At 38.6% G+C, this 14732-nt stretch overlaps 1 protein-coding gene across 18 annotated transcripts in view; it reads right to left on the bottom strand.

Moving 5' to 3' along the window:
* The window catches only part of SYNE1 (spectrin repeat containing nuclear envelope protein 1), a 474716-nt gene that overhangs the window by 174073 nt on the left and 285911 nt on the right, over positions 1–14732 (bottom strand). For all 18 annotated transcript variants that reach the window (XR_008298258.1, XM_053222078.1, XM_053222079.1 and 15 more), the window contains 12 exons: positions 14038–14375; positions 13703–13847; positions 12492–12710; positions 11468–11727; positions 9985–10150; positions 9234–9389; positions 7140–7292; positions 6283–6465; positions 5186–5323; positions 1248–1433; positions 942–1064; positions 477–659 (listed from right to left, as the gene is read on the bottom strand). Coding sequence is in view for 17 of the 18 variants with exons in the window: in XM_053222078.1 (XP_053078053.1) it covers positions 477–659; positions 942–1064; positions 1248–1433; positions 5186–5323; positions 6283–6465; positions 7140–7292; positions 9234–9389; positions 9985–10150; positions 11468–11727; positions 12492–12710; positions 13703–13847; positions 14038–14375 (2250 nt within the window). In the remaining variant the exon portion in view is untranslated. The remainder of the gene's footprint in view (positions 1–476; positions 660–941; positions 1065–1247; positions 1434–5185; positions 5324–6282; positions 6466–7139; positions 7293–9233; positions 9390–9984; positions 10151–11467; positions 11728–12491; positions 12711–13702; positions 13848–14037; positions 14376–14732) is intronic.

The raw sequence follows: 14732 nt of genomic DNA, 5'->3' as shown, positions 1-14732 counted from the left end.
TCTTATTGGCTGAAGAGGCTGAGAGTTACACGGGGGTTTGCTTTTCAGGCAAGAAAATGCCTTTACTGCATCAATAAGCTGAAATATGAAAAAAAAATCTGCAATCTATACTAGCAGTAAAGGCTTTTTACAAGGTGTTAGAGGATTCTCCGATGAATAATAAGAGATAAAAATATATAACTGAATATAAAATTAACTTGTATAAGTCATTCTTTACTAAAATATACTGCTACAAGATAGCTGTCACCAAAGGATGTTTTTTATAGAGCTTTCCCCGGGCTCTTGCGGGTGATCCAAATGATAGCATTTCATCTCCTTATTTTATATAACCACAACAATCTGTCAAATTTAACACTCTGGGTGTGTTTTGATGGCTGAGCCCACACAACGCTAAGAAAAGCAGCCCATGACTCATTCACTGTGGCTCTGTGGGCACGGGGACTGCGAGGGACGCTGGCGGGCACAGCCCCACGTGCCTGCATGATGTTGCACTGCTGGATAGCCGTGTGCTGCAATCGGCTGGCCTCTGCCTGCAGGTGCAAGGCACAATGGCAGAGCGGCAGGCTGGCGACCACATCGTCGGGGATCCGGAGGGCACTCTGGCAGATCTGCACGGCGTGGACCTTTGGCTTGAGTGACTCCATCTCAGATAGCAGATGCTGAAAGTACGGGTTCACATTTTATATGGCGCAAAAAATTTAAAATGTTTCTATCTGAATAGCTTCTTTCATAAGCAAGAGACATTTACTAAATTATAGCTCTGGCATACGTTATAAACATTTTCCAAGGAGATTTTCTTTAAGTAACGTGTAGAGTCCTAAGACTATAGCTGAGTTTAGAAGTCATTTTTCCCTCACTATCTTCTCTTTAAAAATAGGTAGATAGATGATAGATAGATAGATAGATTCCCCACTTACTTCCTCTGGATTATTCTTGCTTACCTGTCGATGCGAAAGTTGTTCCTTGAGGCTAAGACGTCCAACTTCTGGGGAAGTCAGGGTTGTCTGGGCTTGCTCCAAAGCAACTTGTAAGTTTTTTAGCTCAGTTTCAAATTTTTTCATATCCTACAGAGTAAAAGCAATATGAATGTCAATACAGAAGCCCTGGAAGTTCAAAGTCACGGGAGAAGAATAACCTCACAGTCAAGAAGGCATATCAGAGGCGAGTACTATATCTCCACTATGGACCCACCATTTTTTTAAAATGATAGACTTTCTAATTTAAGCTATTGTTATTATTAGTTTCACCTTGGCAGCATCTTGGAGATTCTGCAAACGAATTTTGATCGTCTGTCGTAGCTCCTCAGACTCCCGTCCCAGGTCTGCCACTTGCTGAGACATTTTTTCTGTGGAGTAGATGCTAGCAAGGCACTGTAATTTCTCAATCATTGCTTCCAGATTGCTGGGGATTTCTTCAGATTCTTCCAGCATGGTCTAGAGGGAATTGCCAATAGTCATGACATTGACAGGGAGGCAGAGGCATACAGGTAACCAATCTGGTGTGGTGTAAGCCAGGAGACTAGGAGGGAGTGCCAGGTCTCAGTGCCCATACACACCGTATAGGTTCCATGTGTCTTCTTGTATCTAACCTTCCCAGCCCTGTGCCTACTCCCCACCTACGCTTCTCCTCATTTCACAGAAAAAGAAATCAAAGTTTAGGAACTGCCAACCATTTACTGAGGCCACATGTTGTTAAGTGTTGGACAGGCTCGTGCTCTGTCAACCACCCCAAGCTGCTCCCTGATGAGGGTCAGGACACGAGTATCTCAGGGATATCTGTGCTCTGACACATTAGGCCTTCTTGTCAGGATGTTGAGCTTACTTTTCCTCCTATTTACTCAAGAGACGCTTTCTAGCTCTCATATTCTATGTCTAAGATCTAAGACACTTATCGATCGAAGAAATGAAAACACAAGAGCATTACAAACAAACAAACAAACAAACAAAAACTTTTAAACAGTTGCTTTAAATGAAACAAAGAGGGTAGAAGCTACTTGAGATTAGCAAGAGGAATAAAACACAGCCCTGGTCATTCTGGATAGTATCCTCCAGTGGGACTAATAATACACATGGATTGTTAACCACATAATGTGCATTATATGAGCAGAGTGAAAGAGAAGAAAGACTAGAGATGATGGAATATTACTTGCAGGAGGATTGTGAGGCAGAACAGCATAAGCAAAGGCACAGAGGTGAGTGAGCACAAAATGTTCAGTTCCCGGGATGTGTGATGTGTAAAGAAGAGAAATGGAAGCTGGGATATTATCCTTGAGCAACAGATCTTTAATTTCAAAATACAGTACAGTTTTTCCCTCACAAGGAAAGGAAATACTGAAAATCTAAAGAAGAAAATCAAATATTCCACAATATGGCAGAGGTAACTTTAAGAGATAACTGCTGTTACATTTGGGTATATATTTAGATAATTGAGATCATAATATACTATAATTTTCCATCTTTCTTTTCCACCTGACACTAGGAACACCTGTATTCTCTCTGTTTACTGCTTTTGGCTAACCTTTGGGAGCTTTACCTAAGGCGGGCACGGGAGAACTCTCAAAAGACTATCTACAGACTGAGTTCTCTCCTGAGCGTCTGTGGGATGTGTGGTGTCTGTCCTGTGTCCCCAATGCACTCAATCTGCCCAACTGCCCAAGTCAAAACACCTAGGAGCCCTCCTTGGCTGCTCCCTCTCTTCCACCCACATCCAAGAGTCTCCTCTCCAGAGTCCATAACTCTAGCTCAGTATTAGCCCTTGATTCTCTCTTCTCTCAACCTCTAAAGAGTCCTTGTCACTCTCTAGCATATCACTGCCACTGCCTTCCATCCTGTCTTACCTTCCTCAGTCTGTTTTCCACAGGCTGCTAACTCATCTTTCTTAAAATACAAGCCGGGATTTGTTGCTTGCCTACAGAATATCTGTCAGAGGCTTCACAGTGACTACAGGGTAAAGCCCAAGTTCTTAACAGGCCTTTCAATACTTTTCTTCTCTCTCTATTCTTCTCTCTCATGCCTCTTTCCAGCTGTCGTCCACACCTCTTCCCCGTACTACGCCCTCCACTGCACGGAACAGAGCACCCCTCACTCTTACAATTGGGATGTCCACATGTATTTTTGTTTAACATGCATTTCCAGCAAGTAGGCAGCCTGTTGTTCGGGACTCAGCCCAGAATTACCTTTTCCTAAGAAGGCCTCCTTAAGCTTCCCCTAGACTCTGGGCAGTGTGGGCAGAGCACCCCCCTGTGGGCTCCATCAACACCTCGAACCCTCATTTCCTGCACTTATCACACTGTTGGCAATGGTCTAGATCTATCTTTTGTCTCCGTTATCAACTCCCTGGGGGCAAGGACAGGGAATATTCTTTGTTTTCTGAAGGCCTAACGAAATTCCTAGCTTTGGAAAGCATTCTATAAATATTTGCTGAAACAATAAGTGAATGCAAGACCTATTTAAAAACAAAAACAAAAACAAAACCCTTAATGGTCATTTTAGAGACTACATTATACTCTATTATATCTAAAAATTCATTCAGAAAAGTGACCTTGACCTTTAAGTTTGCTTTAAAATTCTACTATAGCTATTAATACTGTATATTTTCTACCTTTTGGATTATGGAGTAGTAATGTTTTGATGTTCATGATACATTTTGCCAACTGTTTTTCAAAAAGATTTTAACAAGCAGCCATCAGTGTTTGAGAGCTCTCACTTCTTTAAATATGAACTTTACATAATCTTTAAATGGGGTTAATTTGATGGTTAAAGTGTTCTCTCTTTTCAATTTTCATTTCTAGATTTCTAATGAGGTTGAATATTTTTTCATTGTTTACAACCGATTGTATCTTGAGTCTTGTCAGTTAATATATAAGCATATCCTCAGGCAGAAGACAGGAGTGGTTTACTAAAGATTCCAGAAGAGTATAAAGATTGATGAGAAGAAAGATTATGTACACAGGGAAACTGATTAGCATCTGTTAACACATTCCAAGGAGGTGAAAATAAGGCTTTGATGTAGAACCCTGCATACGGGAATGGAAAAGGGAATAGGAGTATAGATAGTATACTGGGGCCCCTGGGTGGCTCAGTGGGTTAAGCGCCCAACTTCAGCTCAAGTCATGATCTCACAGTTCGTGAGTTCAAGCCTCACATTGGGCAACTTGTTGTCAGCGCACAGTCTGCTTCAGATCCTCTGTTCCCCTCTCTCTCTCTGCCCCTCTCCCGCTTGCTCATGCGTGCTCTCTCCACCCCCCCCCATAAATAATAAACATTAAAAATAAGGAGTATGCATAAATCGGAATAAAAGAGATCTAAAATACTTGAGGATATCCATGCAACCTAAGTACAAATCATTCTGTATTGTACCATAAACTAACTGGGCTATTAGATGTTTGTATCTAATTCAAGCTTAAGATAATAAAAGGATGAAATAATTTCCTGGATGATGTGACCAGAAGAAAACTTCAGGAAATGAAGTAACACAGCCACCATGTGATATGGATTCTTTGCTCTTTCCCAGCTGACCCCTACTTCCTGTGGAAAATCAGACAACTGAGACCAGGCGGAATGCTGAGAAGAATGAGGCACCCACGTGGCAGGTTGTGTGCTTGATATTTGCACGTATGTTAAACCATTTAATCTTCACGATAATTCTGCAATATAAATATCATTTACATCTCTATCTTACTGATGAGAAGACTGAATTCAGGGAAGCAGAGTAGTTTGCTCCAAATTCATAGCCCTAAATAGCAGAGCTTGGTTTTCAGATCAGTCTGAGTCTGGAGCCTATAATCTTTCCACACGTCATATCTCTTCATGGGGAAGAATTTCCCACCACATCCCTACGTATGATTGTTTCAAAGAAGCTGCAAAAACAGAGAGACCTATACAAAGGTGGTTCTTTTGGGTCTTGGAGAAAGAAAAGTCTAGGGGAAAACTGAGTTAACATTTCCTATTAAAAAAAAAGTCTAGGGGAGATAGGATATCTATTATTTATACAGTCTTATGAAATCTTATGGGTAGCCACTTTCTTTCAAACCACTGGAGAAGCCATCAGGGCTACCTTAGCTTTCTTTTTATCAGGCACCTACAATAATTTTATGTCATGGCCCTCAACATTTTCTGTCAGGCCAGCCAGTTAAATCAAATTGCTCTCTTAGTCATTCTTTGAAAACGATTTTTCCCAAAGTTACCTGATGGAAAATGTATTGTTCTCGAAGTTGGTTGGCAGAATTCCATGCAATCTTCCCATGAACCAAGACTTTGGCTTTCTCAATCCACTTCAAAATGAATTCAAGCATTTCAGTGTATTCTTCTAAATGTGATGCTGCCTGAAAAAATCATTAACATTCAGATAACATATGTAAACTTTGCTTTGTGAGCAAGAAATTAGTCTTCTATTTCTCTTTAGATACAATAATCCTAGGGGTTGATTGTTACAACAGCTGTGATATTTAAAGGTATCACAAACAATCATCTCCTTGTTGAAAATCTGTCAAGGGCTTCCCAGTGACTTTAGGATAAAATTCAAGTTCTTAATATGCTTGAATAATCTTTCTTTTAAAAATATGCTGTGTTCTTATCCCCTGGTCATCTATCTAGTGCCTCTCTATCCCTCCTTCCATATTTATTCCACCTCCACTGATGAAGGAGGTGGTGGGGGGATTATAGCATGCCAGATTTCTGTACTGTAATTCATTAGTTGCCAATCTTGATTTAACGTGTCCCTGATTACAGAAAAAATACATAATTAATTTGTAAAGGTGAGTCTACAGTCAATAATTATGATGAATGTGTGACCTGAACTTATCTATCTACATATAGATATATCTATGTCTCATATCTTTATATATATTATTTACATGCACTACGTATTTTATTTCATATACATATATAAACATATATGTATACATATATATATATATATATATATATATACACACACATATATCTATAACTTTAAGATAGTTGAATACACCCCAAACTGATTTTATAAAACATGTTAATGGATGAGTATTTATTTCACAAAGTGCTTTTCTAGTTTACAAAATATTCATTCCAAAAGTTCATCTATATGACCACCTTTGTCAATGAACTTCTCATATGGTTTGATATAAGACAAAGGCAAGCTTCCATGTAAATCTTAGGATACTAAACAGGTGTGGTATGTAATAATCTACCCTTAAACCACCCTCATCATTGTCAATATTATCTTTTTATTTTTCAAAAGAAAAAGCAAACACTTAATTTCTACCTTAGAGGATTTTGATTCCTGGCCTGGAAGACATACCTGACTGAGCTTGGAGAGCCGATTCTCAGCCTGTCTAATGGTCTGCTGGTGTAGTTCCATCAGTTTTCCTACCTTCTTGGCCAGTGGTTTACCCAGTTGGCCATTCTGTTCCGAGAATTTCTGTACTGCTGCATCTAGTTCCATTAATTTTAAATTACAGCCATCTAATTCTTCTCCTAGCACCTAGATGGTAATCCAAATAAAAGAACATTAGACTACAGAAATTTCTCCAGCTTTTCCAAGATCAAAGGGTGATATTTTAAATGTTTTTTGTAAATGCCAATTATTATAAAGAATATTTCTACATGATCAAGTCATTTCTGTTTCTTCAGTTAGAAAGGCAGAGCAGATGTAAATTAAAAAAATAAAAAGTTAAATTAAAAAAAAAAAAAAAAAAAGGAAGGCAGAGCAGACAGGAGGTTTTGTTATGCTGGTGTTTATTTCCTATGAGGCTGAGTGAGAAGGCTAATGTTTCCTTCTGCCCCACCCCGAAAGGATTAGTCACTTAACTCATCAGCAGAGTGAGAGCACCACCAAGGTCATCCTTTATTTTGGAATTTATATATTTATATTCCCCAATAATTATTTGGTCTTTTGACACTCTTCCCTCTTCCCTGCATGTGCAGGTACATTTATTAATACAGCTCCATTGGAATGATGAGGTATATGATGTAAGTTATCTATGCTATTATCTGTATAATAGCATATATATGCTTTACTATCTGGTTTTACTGAAGCTTGCTAATCAAGAAAGTTTTTTTTTTTTTTCTCTGTCTATATCCCCAAAATAAACTAACTCCAAAATATATGGAATTCATTCAGTAGCACCTCTTATATTTCCACTTCTCCTTCCTTACCTTTTGGTCGATCTTAGCTTGTTGTAAATTATCTGTCTTTGCTCTCAGCTTACTGAGGATAGTTGTGAGATCTTTGGCTATCTTCTGAATTTGCCGGCTGAATTCCTGGCTCATGGCCTTGCTCTGTTCAACTTCTCTTACTTTGTCCTGGATCTAAACAATCAGTGAGAACAACGAAACCAACCATGATTAAAACTGCATAATTGCTATTAAAAACCTCAATCTTAAGATGTTGACAAGAGACTCTTGAGTTGGTTAACGCCACTTTGGCATCGATGCACTTTGTCAGACCAGCCACATGCCGTTACTGGCTCTCATGGCTTTCCTGCGGCCTTGCTATTCACCACCCCTTACTGCTGCTGTTTCAGCAAAGGAACAAGCGTTGCATGTATAGTGAGCTACACATCAAATGTTTACAGAATACTCATTTTAGATAGAAGTGTACACGGCAGAGCTTGAATCTCAGCTTCCCCATTTACTAACTTCGGAACACAAATTCTTTTAGGCCTTTGTCTCCATAAAATGGAAAACCCTTCCAGATAATTAGAAGCACCTGGATTTGTTTCCAAGCACCTTTTTTATAAGTAGATGTTGGTGATCTGCTAACTCTTTTTCCAACTTCCCAAGTACATCCCAATAATATATCAAAACAGTGTTAAGCATATCCAATAGAAAGAAAGGTGAAAAAGGAACAGTTAATGTTTACAAGTTTCTAATGACTTGATAACATTGATATTTCTGCCTATAATAAAATGCTTGAGAGAAAATGGTAAAGTAACATTTTCTTTATATAAGTGAAGGCTTTAAAAAATCACTTGAGTATAGAGGAAACACACCATTAAAATAATACTTTTTTTGGACTTGATTATTTTGAGTTGAGTGCCAATGTAAATGAAATGCATGAGGATAACTCTGATATAGAGAAAATTTATCCAGCGAGAAAGAAAACTTAAATTTGAACTTTTTCTTAAAAATCTGAACTTGCGAAGTCATCCTTCCCAGTAGACCTTCCAATGTCTAAGAAGAAAAACCAAGCAGGCCAATTAAATACTTAAAATAGAAAATAACATTTTAGTTTATTTAGACATTTAGATGCAGGGGCATTGAGTTTTCATGAAATTTTTAAAACACTTTGCTTTATACATTAGAGGGTTCAAAAGATGTTGTGCACCTGTATGAATTTTATAATTTGCTGCGAGGGAATACTACTTTGCATTTCGTGTAGCACTTTAGAATTAGTGGGATACCTTCTCTCTGTCCTCTGTTGACTGCTTTTACCTTAACTGTGGCGTTATGTCACCGAGGAGGTCCTAAAAAACCATTATGTTTCCATACAGATGCACCCAAAGCCATTTTCACTATGTAAAAGTGTGCCCTCTTTTGGGGATCTATGATAGAAATGTCCCTCTGATCTCAGTCCTATGAGTGACTATGTGTGTCTCTTTGTCTAAAAAAAAAAGAAAAAAAAAGAAAAAAAAAAGAACAGAAAAGAAAAGAAAAGAAAAGAAAAGAAAGAAAAAACTATTTGCTTTAAAATTCATAGACATGGATTAGATTATGTGTCACACCTTTCTTTGGTTATTTAAAAGCTAGAGTTTATTTGATGGGCCTTCCTCTAGCGACATTATAGGATCCACCAACATGCATTTTGGGTAGTAACTTCTTCCCTGGCTCTACCTTATTTATTTATTTATTTATTTATTTATTTATTTATTTATTACTTTCATTTTCCCTTTCTCCAACTATCTTCACCTACTTAACTTACATCTTGTTGAACCCAAAATAACAGCTAGAAGTGTACCCGGCAGATCCTGGGTACTCAAGAATTTTTGTTGAGTACTTGAAATATATTTGTTTTAAAAAATTGTGTCTTTTTTTTAAAGAAAAAGGTGAACTAGGTAAGTTATTTTTATCGTATAACATTATTGTTCACAACTGTGATCATCCGACGTGCTTCTTGCCACCACAGAAGAACCCTAATTTAATATTGTTGTTTTATACGGAAGACATGATTACGAAGACATGGAGACCTGGTTGTGAATATCAAGAACTACAGAAGAATGGAAAGGCACGCTTCTGTGACCGTACGTGTACCTGATCATGGATAGTTCCTAGGTCCAGTGCCACCTCAGCTAACTGAAGGGAGAGTTCAGAAGGTAATATGGAATAAAGACCCAGGTACTTATTCTTCTGCTCTTCAGCCATTTTCTCAATGCTCTGTCGGTGATTTGTGGCTTCTGTTAGGAGAAGCTAAAGAAAAGATCAAAGTAAGAAACTTCTGGAAGCCTGATGAGGAAATTCATTTTTCTGGGTACAGAGACAAGACTGTGTATTTTTCAACAATATATGAAGTGTGGAATTAGAGAAACATCTTTAAAAAAAAAATCAAACTATTCTTTAGTCTCTAGGGAGAAGCATGTCCCCTTTTTACGGAACAAAAGAAAGTTCCTTGAGATAACACTAAAAGCCTTATATATAGTGCATTTATGAAAAGTTTTAATTCAATACTCATTGAATATAAGCAAATCTCTTGGGGTACATGGGTGGCTCAGTTGGTTAAGCATCCAACTCTTGATTTTGGCTCAAGTCAGGCTCTCAAGGTTGATGAAACTGAGCCCTGCATCAAGTTCTGCGTTGATGGCACAAAGTCTGCTTTGGATTCTCTCTCTTTCCCTCTCTGGTTGCCCCTCCCTGGCTCATGTGCTTACGTGCACTCTCTCTCTCTCTCTCTCTCTCTCTCTCAAAATAAATAAATAAACATTTTTTTTCCAGCATAAATATATCTCATTAAAATCAGGACAGTATTTTTAAATGATGGGTATAGGGAATGAGGAGAGTTTTATACCTGAAGTTCTTCAAGTTGAGCATCTATTTCTATTGTTGGATTCCCCAAATATTCCTTTGTTTCCTGAACCCAAGATTTCACAGAATTGATTTGGGTCTCCACAACTTCTCGCTCCTTTAGCTCTTGCTTTACCACTTTTCCAGTATTCTTCACTTTCTCCTGCATGCTTTGGGAACATTAAAGGGAGAAACTAGAAGTGGATTTGAAATGAAAGGAAATCCCTAATCCATGACGTCGTATTAGCAAAAGCAGACATAAACAAAAAAGTAAAGCCTCATATCTTCTTTGCATGTAAAGACACACCCTCAAGTTGTGAGATAACATTCAGTAACGCTTAATTTTAGCTCAACTACAACAGAAGATTAGATGTCATGTGAAGCGAATGATTTATCCCTAGAAAGGTGAGAGGTGACACACTCCCAGGCCACTACAATGCAATGAATTTTCCTATCTACAGTCAACTGGAGACTGATTCTTTATACCCTCTTCGGAAATCTACTCAAATGGTGCAGAATCATCTGCATTTAAAAGTAATGTGTAATTGGAACGTTTCTGGCTATTAGAGGCCAGTCTTTAAATAAAGTATGAAGCTTTGGAAATTAGGCAATTAATAATGTTCAACATCCTTTTGAATTGACATAAGCTTGGCTAAAAAGTTAAATAAGTGAAATCAGATTACCCTGAATTCATTTGTAAGTACAAGAGGTGAATATAGGCTATGAATGAGTAACGTTAGTTAATGTAGGATAAAATTATCTATTGACATTTCTTCTCTGGCTCAACAAGTGAATCAGGCTGATTATGCATCATTCAGATTAACTTTCTCTTTCCACTAAGTTCACTATTGGTAAACAGCTATTATTTATCTGGACTTTGGTATTCTCCTTGCTCTGATCTCCCTGCCCTCCAACTTAGCCAATGAGTTACCAAGCCTGATCAAAATGCAGTTCTTGATAGCTCTCAACTGTTTACCTTTCAAGCTTCATTTCTCATGAATTGTCCCATCACCCAACAGCTCCTTCAAAGTGACACGCTCACTTCCAAGCTTTCTTACATACTCTTCCCGTTTGCAAAACCCTCCTCCCACTTCACTAGTTCTAGTGCGCTCAGTCTTCCGTGTAAGTACTCCTCCTGACAGGAAGCCTCCCTTGATTCCTCTCCTAGGGTAGCTTGCCCTTACCACTCTTTCCATGCTCTACCTAAATGCCTCTGTAGTTGTCTGTCTCTGCTGTTTGAGGGTAAACTGCATGAAGGTAGACACTGAATCTGTACAGCTCATCACTATGTTTCTAAATCCTCCTAGTATATATTTGTCCGATAAATGACTAAAGAGTTAAGAAAGCTGAAAAGCAGGGATGACGGGAATAGTTCTCCACGGTTCTCAGGCGGCATGATGGAGCATCCCCAGACTCTAATACCACACTTATCCCTTTGGGTCATGGCCAAGTTTAGTAAGAGAGAATGAGAGCAGGTGTATAGTTACTTCAGGCACCGGTCTTGCATTGCCGTGATCTCCTGGACAGTGGGTGGCTCCTCTCCAGGAGGCTGCGGGGCTCCGTCCTGAAGCATGCCCAGCGCTTGCTGCCGCAGCATTCCTAAAGCCAACTGCTGCTGTTCCAGTTCCAGAACGAGTGCGTCATGATGGTCAAGAAGCGTTAAGAGCTCTGCTTTTGAGGCTTTCTCTGCTGAACCTCCCGGCAGTTTATCTTGCAGCTGATCAGTCGTTTCAGTGGCTTTTTTAACCTGATGACAGACGCGTATACTATGAAGCTCAAAACTAAACTGAAAAGACAGACCAATTCCAATAAATGCCATATTTGCCTCTAGGGCACTGAAGCACTTAAAGATGATGGTATAAACTCTAAATTTCAGGGACCAAATGTGAACAATCTCCTTAACATGGAAAGGAAGACCACCTCTTATTCTGGGTTTTAAAATTTAATCTCAAAATAAGATGGTGATCAGAGACTGCATAACAGAAAAGTTGTTTTGCTTTTTTTTAACGAAACAAATAAAAGAAAAACTCTTTCCAATATTTCTGTTAACATGAATATGTGCCTTGAGTCATTAAGGAAGATGTAGTTAAAAACACTGAAACCTACTTTAAAACACAAAAGGAATTAAATATAAGATTTGGGAAATGAGTTAAATTCTTGCTCATTTTCATGACAAAGACAAAGTATTTTATGCTTTTTCAGGGCCAGGTAAGAAGATTTCATTAAAAGCGTAGCAAATGGGGGCAACTGGACTTACATTCCTTTCAAAATTTAACTGCTTGGTTTTCTCGTTATAATAATCAGACCTCAACTTAGAATTAAATTGCACATTGCATGATGTATTTTGTTTCATAATTTGATTTTCATGGCACTAAAACAGAGACTTAAAAAAAGAAAGGCTTGTTGCTTTTCATAAAGCCAATTTCAAAAAAAGGACAAAATGCTGCTTTTCAAACTACGTTGTCGTCAGCAAGGAAACAACTATTTGAACCCCTCAGTCATGGAAGTTACCTTATTGTTAAAGCTCGTCCACTCATCTACTGCATCTTCCAGTATCTTCTCCTGGTCCTGAGCCACAGCACGGAGACGGGTCCAGCGCTGCCAGACTGTTGTCATTGACCTGCTTATGGCTGCCTTGCTTGCGTCATTTCCGGTTTTTTCCAGTTGTGAAGTTTTGTCCTCAAGGGCCACAACTTTCTCATGGAAGGAGTTAACTACTGACGCTAAAGCCTGAGGTAGGGAGACGATAAGAGACATTATGAGCAGAGATTGATTTTTCAAAAGTTCTGCGGATTTCAGCAAATCCCCAAATTACCTGCAAAAGGAAATGTTCCCACATATATTTATTTTCCTCTGGTAACTCTTACTTTTACCCTTAAGTTTTAATTGACTTAGGCTTGAATTCTTTATTATTTAAAAAAAATTTTTTTTGAACGTTTATTTATTTTTGAGACAGAGAGAGACAGAGCATGAATGGGGGAGGGGCAGAGAGAGAGAGAGGGAGACACAGAATCGGAAGCAGGCTCCAGGCTCTGAGCCATCAGCCCAGAGCCCGATGCGGGGCTCGAACTCACAGACCGCGAGATCGTGACCTGGCTGAGGTCGGACGCTTAACCAACTGAGCCACCCAGGCGCCCCTGGCCTTGAATTCTTTAAAGAGGTAAGGTGAATTTGTGTCTTTATTAAAAATTGATATATTAAAATATTTTATTTATTTGTTAAAAAGAAAAGTTTATTTGCTACTTGACATAACATTCTCCCAATTTCAGAAGGCAGCAAAAATATAAGTGAACTGAATTTTATATTTAAGTATATTATATTCCACCTGATACTGCTGTGATATAGGAGTGAGACTCAGTTATTAATGTCTGAATGTTATTTGAATTTATCTATATTATTACCAAAATGTATTTACAGAAATTTATTATGTGCCACATCTTATCAGAAGCAAATTTCTCTGAAGGTCTTTTTATAAACCTAGCTATGCACTTCAACAGGAATGCAACAGGAATGCAACAGGAATCCTTAAAAGGTGATAACATTTAATTAAGTTCAAAAACCTATGGAATGTGGCTAAATGAATCCTTTTCATATTTAACATTCTTTACATACTTACACGCATCCAGGTGGAAATGAAAATTTATTGACCTGTTTCTAAAACTCTCATATGACAATGATCATTACAATTACAACGAAAGGACATTTCAAACAACAATACTAACCTTGTGTTCTGACAACTTTTCTTCTGCTTCATGACTGGAAGAAGCCTTCAGTAAAGAAAACTCAGACAATTTCTTTTCTGCCTCATTCATCAATTCGATAACCTCTTCCCTTGCTTTCTGATAAGTCTGCCATTGATGTGCACATCTTGAAAAAAAGTCAGACAAAAGCCAGTAAGCAACATAAACTCACACATTTCTATGCAGAGCTCTGATGTCAGTATGCCTAATGACACTTAAGAAGAAGGAATTTAGGTGCTAATGTACATCATTGGTATATTCTTTTCCATGTGAAACTTCACTTCACTGAAATATAAAGACTAAAACAACTCTAATACCTCTGCAAGAGATCTAACTGGGCATGTGAGTCCTGTATTATCCTCTGGCTCTTCTCTTCCAGGGAAGCCATTTTCTGTGCTAGGCGTTCTTTTCCAGTTGGCTTGAGGAGTGGGTCCAGGCTGACTACCAGGTGCTGGAGCTCCTCCAGATTACTATGGAACTGATCTTCTGTACTAAAAAATTCCACGTGGCTTTTGAGATTTTCCTCTACGCTCTCCACCTCTAGGCCATTGCCTGCCAGTTGTAACATTTCATGAGCATCCTCAAGCCAGTCGTTAGCTGCTTGAAATACTTGATAGTACCTCTGACATTGACTGTATATTTGGGTCAAGACAGCCTGAAAGACAGTAATTGCAAACACAGTCAACTCTCAATTGCAATGTATTTGCCATAAATAGTTTAATTTTTTCCATTTCTTTTCCAGTCCTCAGTCAAGTGGATATATGTGTACAAATGAATTGATACGTTGGTGGATTTTGTGGGGGGGGGGGGGTGGCTGCGATTCATTATTATCTTTTTTTTCCCTTCTGCTATTCTTATTAAGATTTTATTATGGCAGTTAAAATAAATAAACAAGGCCAGAAGTGGAATAGAAATTTATTGGGGCGCCTGGGTGGCTCAGTTGGTTAAGCGTCCGACTTCGGCTCAGGTCATGGTCTCGCGGTCCGTGAGTTTGAGCCCCGCGTCGGGCTCT

The sequence above is a fragment of the Acinonyx jubatus genome, chromosome B2 (genome assembly GCF_027475565.1).
Source record: "Acinonyx jubatus isolate Ajub_Pintada_27869175 chromosome B2, VMU_Ajub_asm_v1.0, whole genome shotgun sequence".
NCBI classification, from domain to species: Eukaryota; Metazoa; Chordata; class Mammalia; order Carnivora; family Felidae; genus Acinonyx; species Acinonyx jubatus.
Note: the sequence above shows the minus strand (reverse complement) of the source record. Positions and strands in the feature narration are given on the sequence as shown.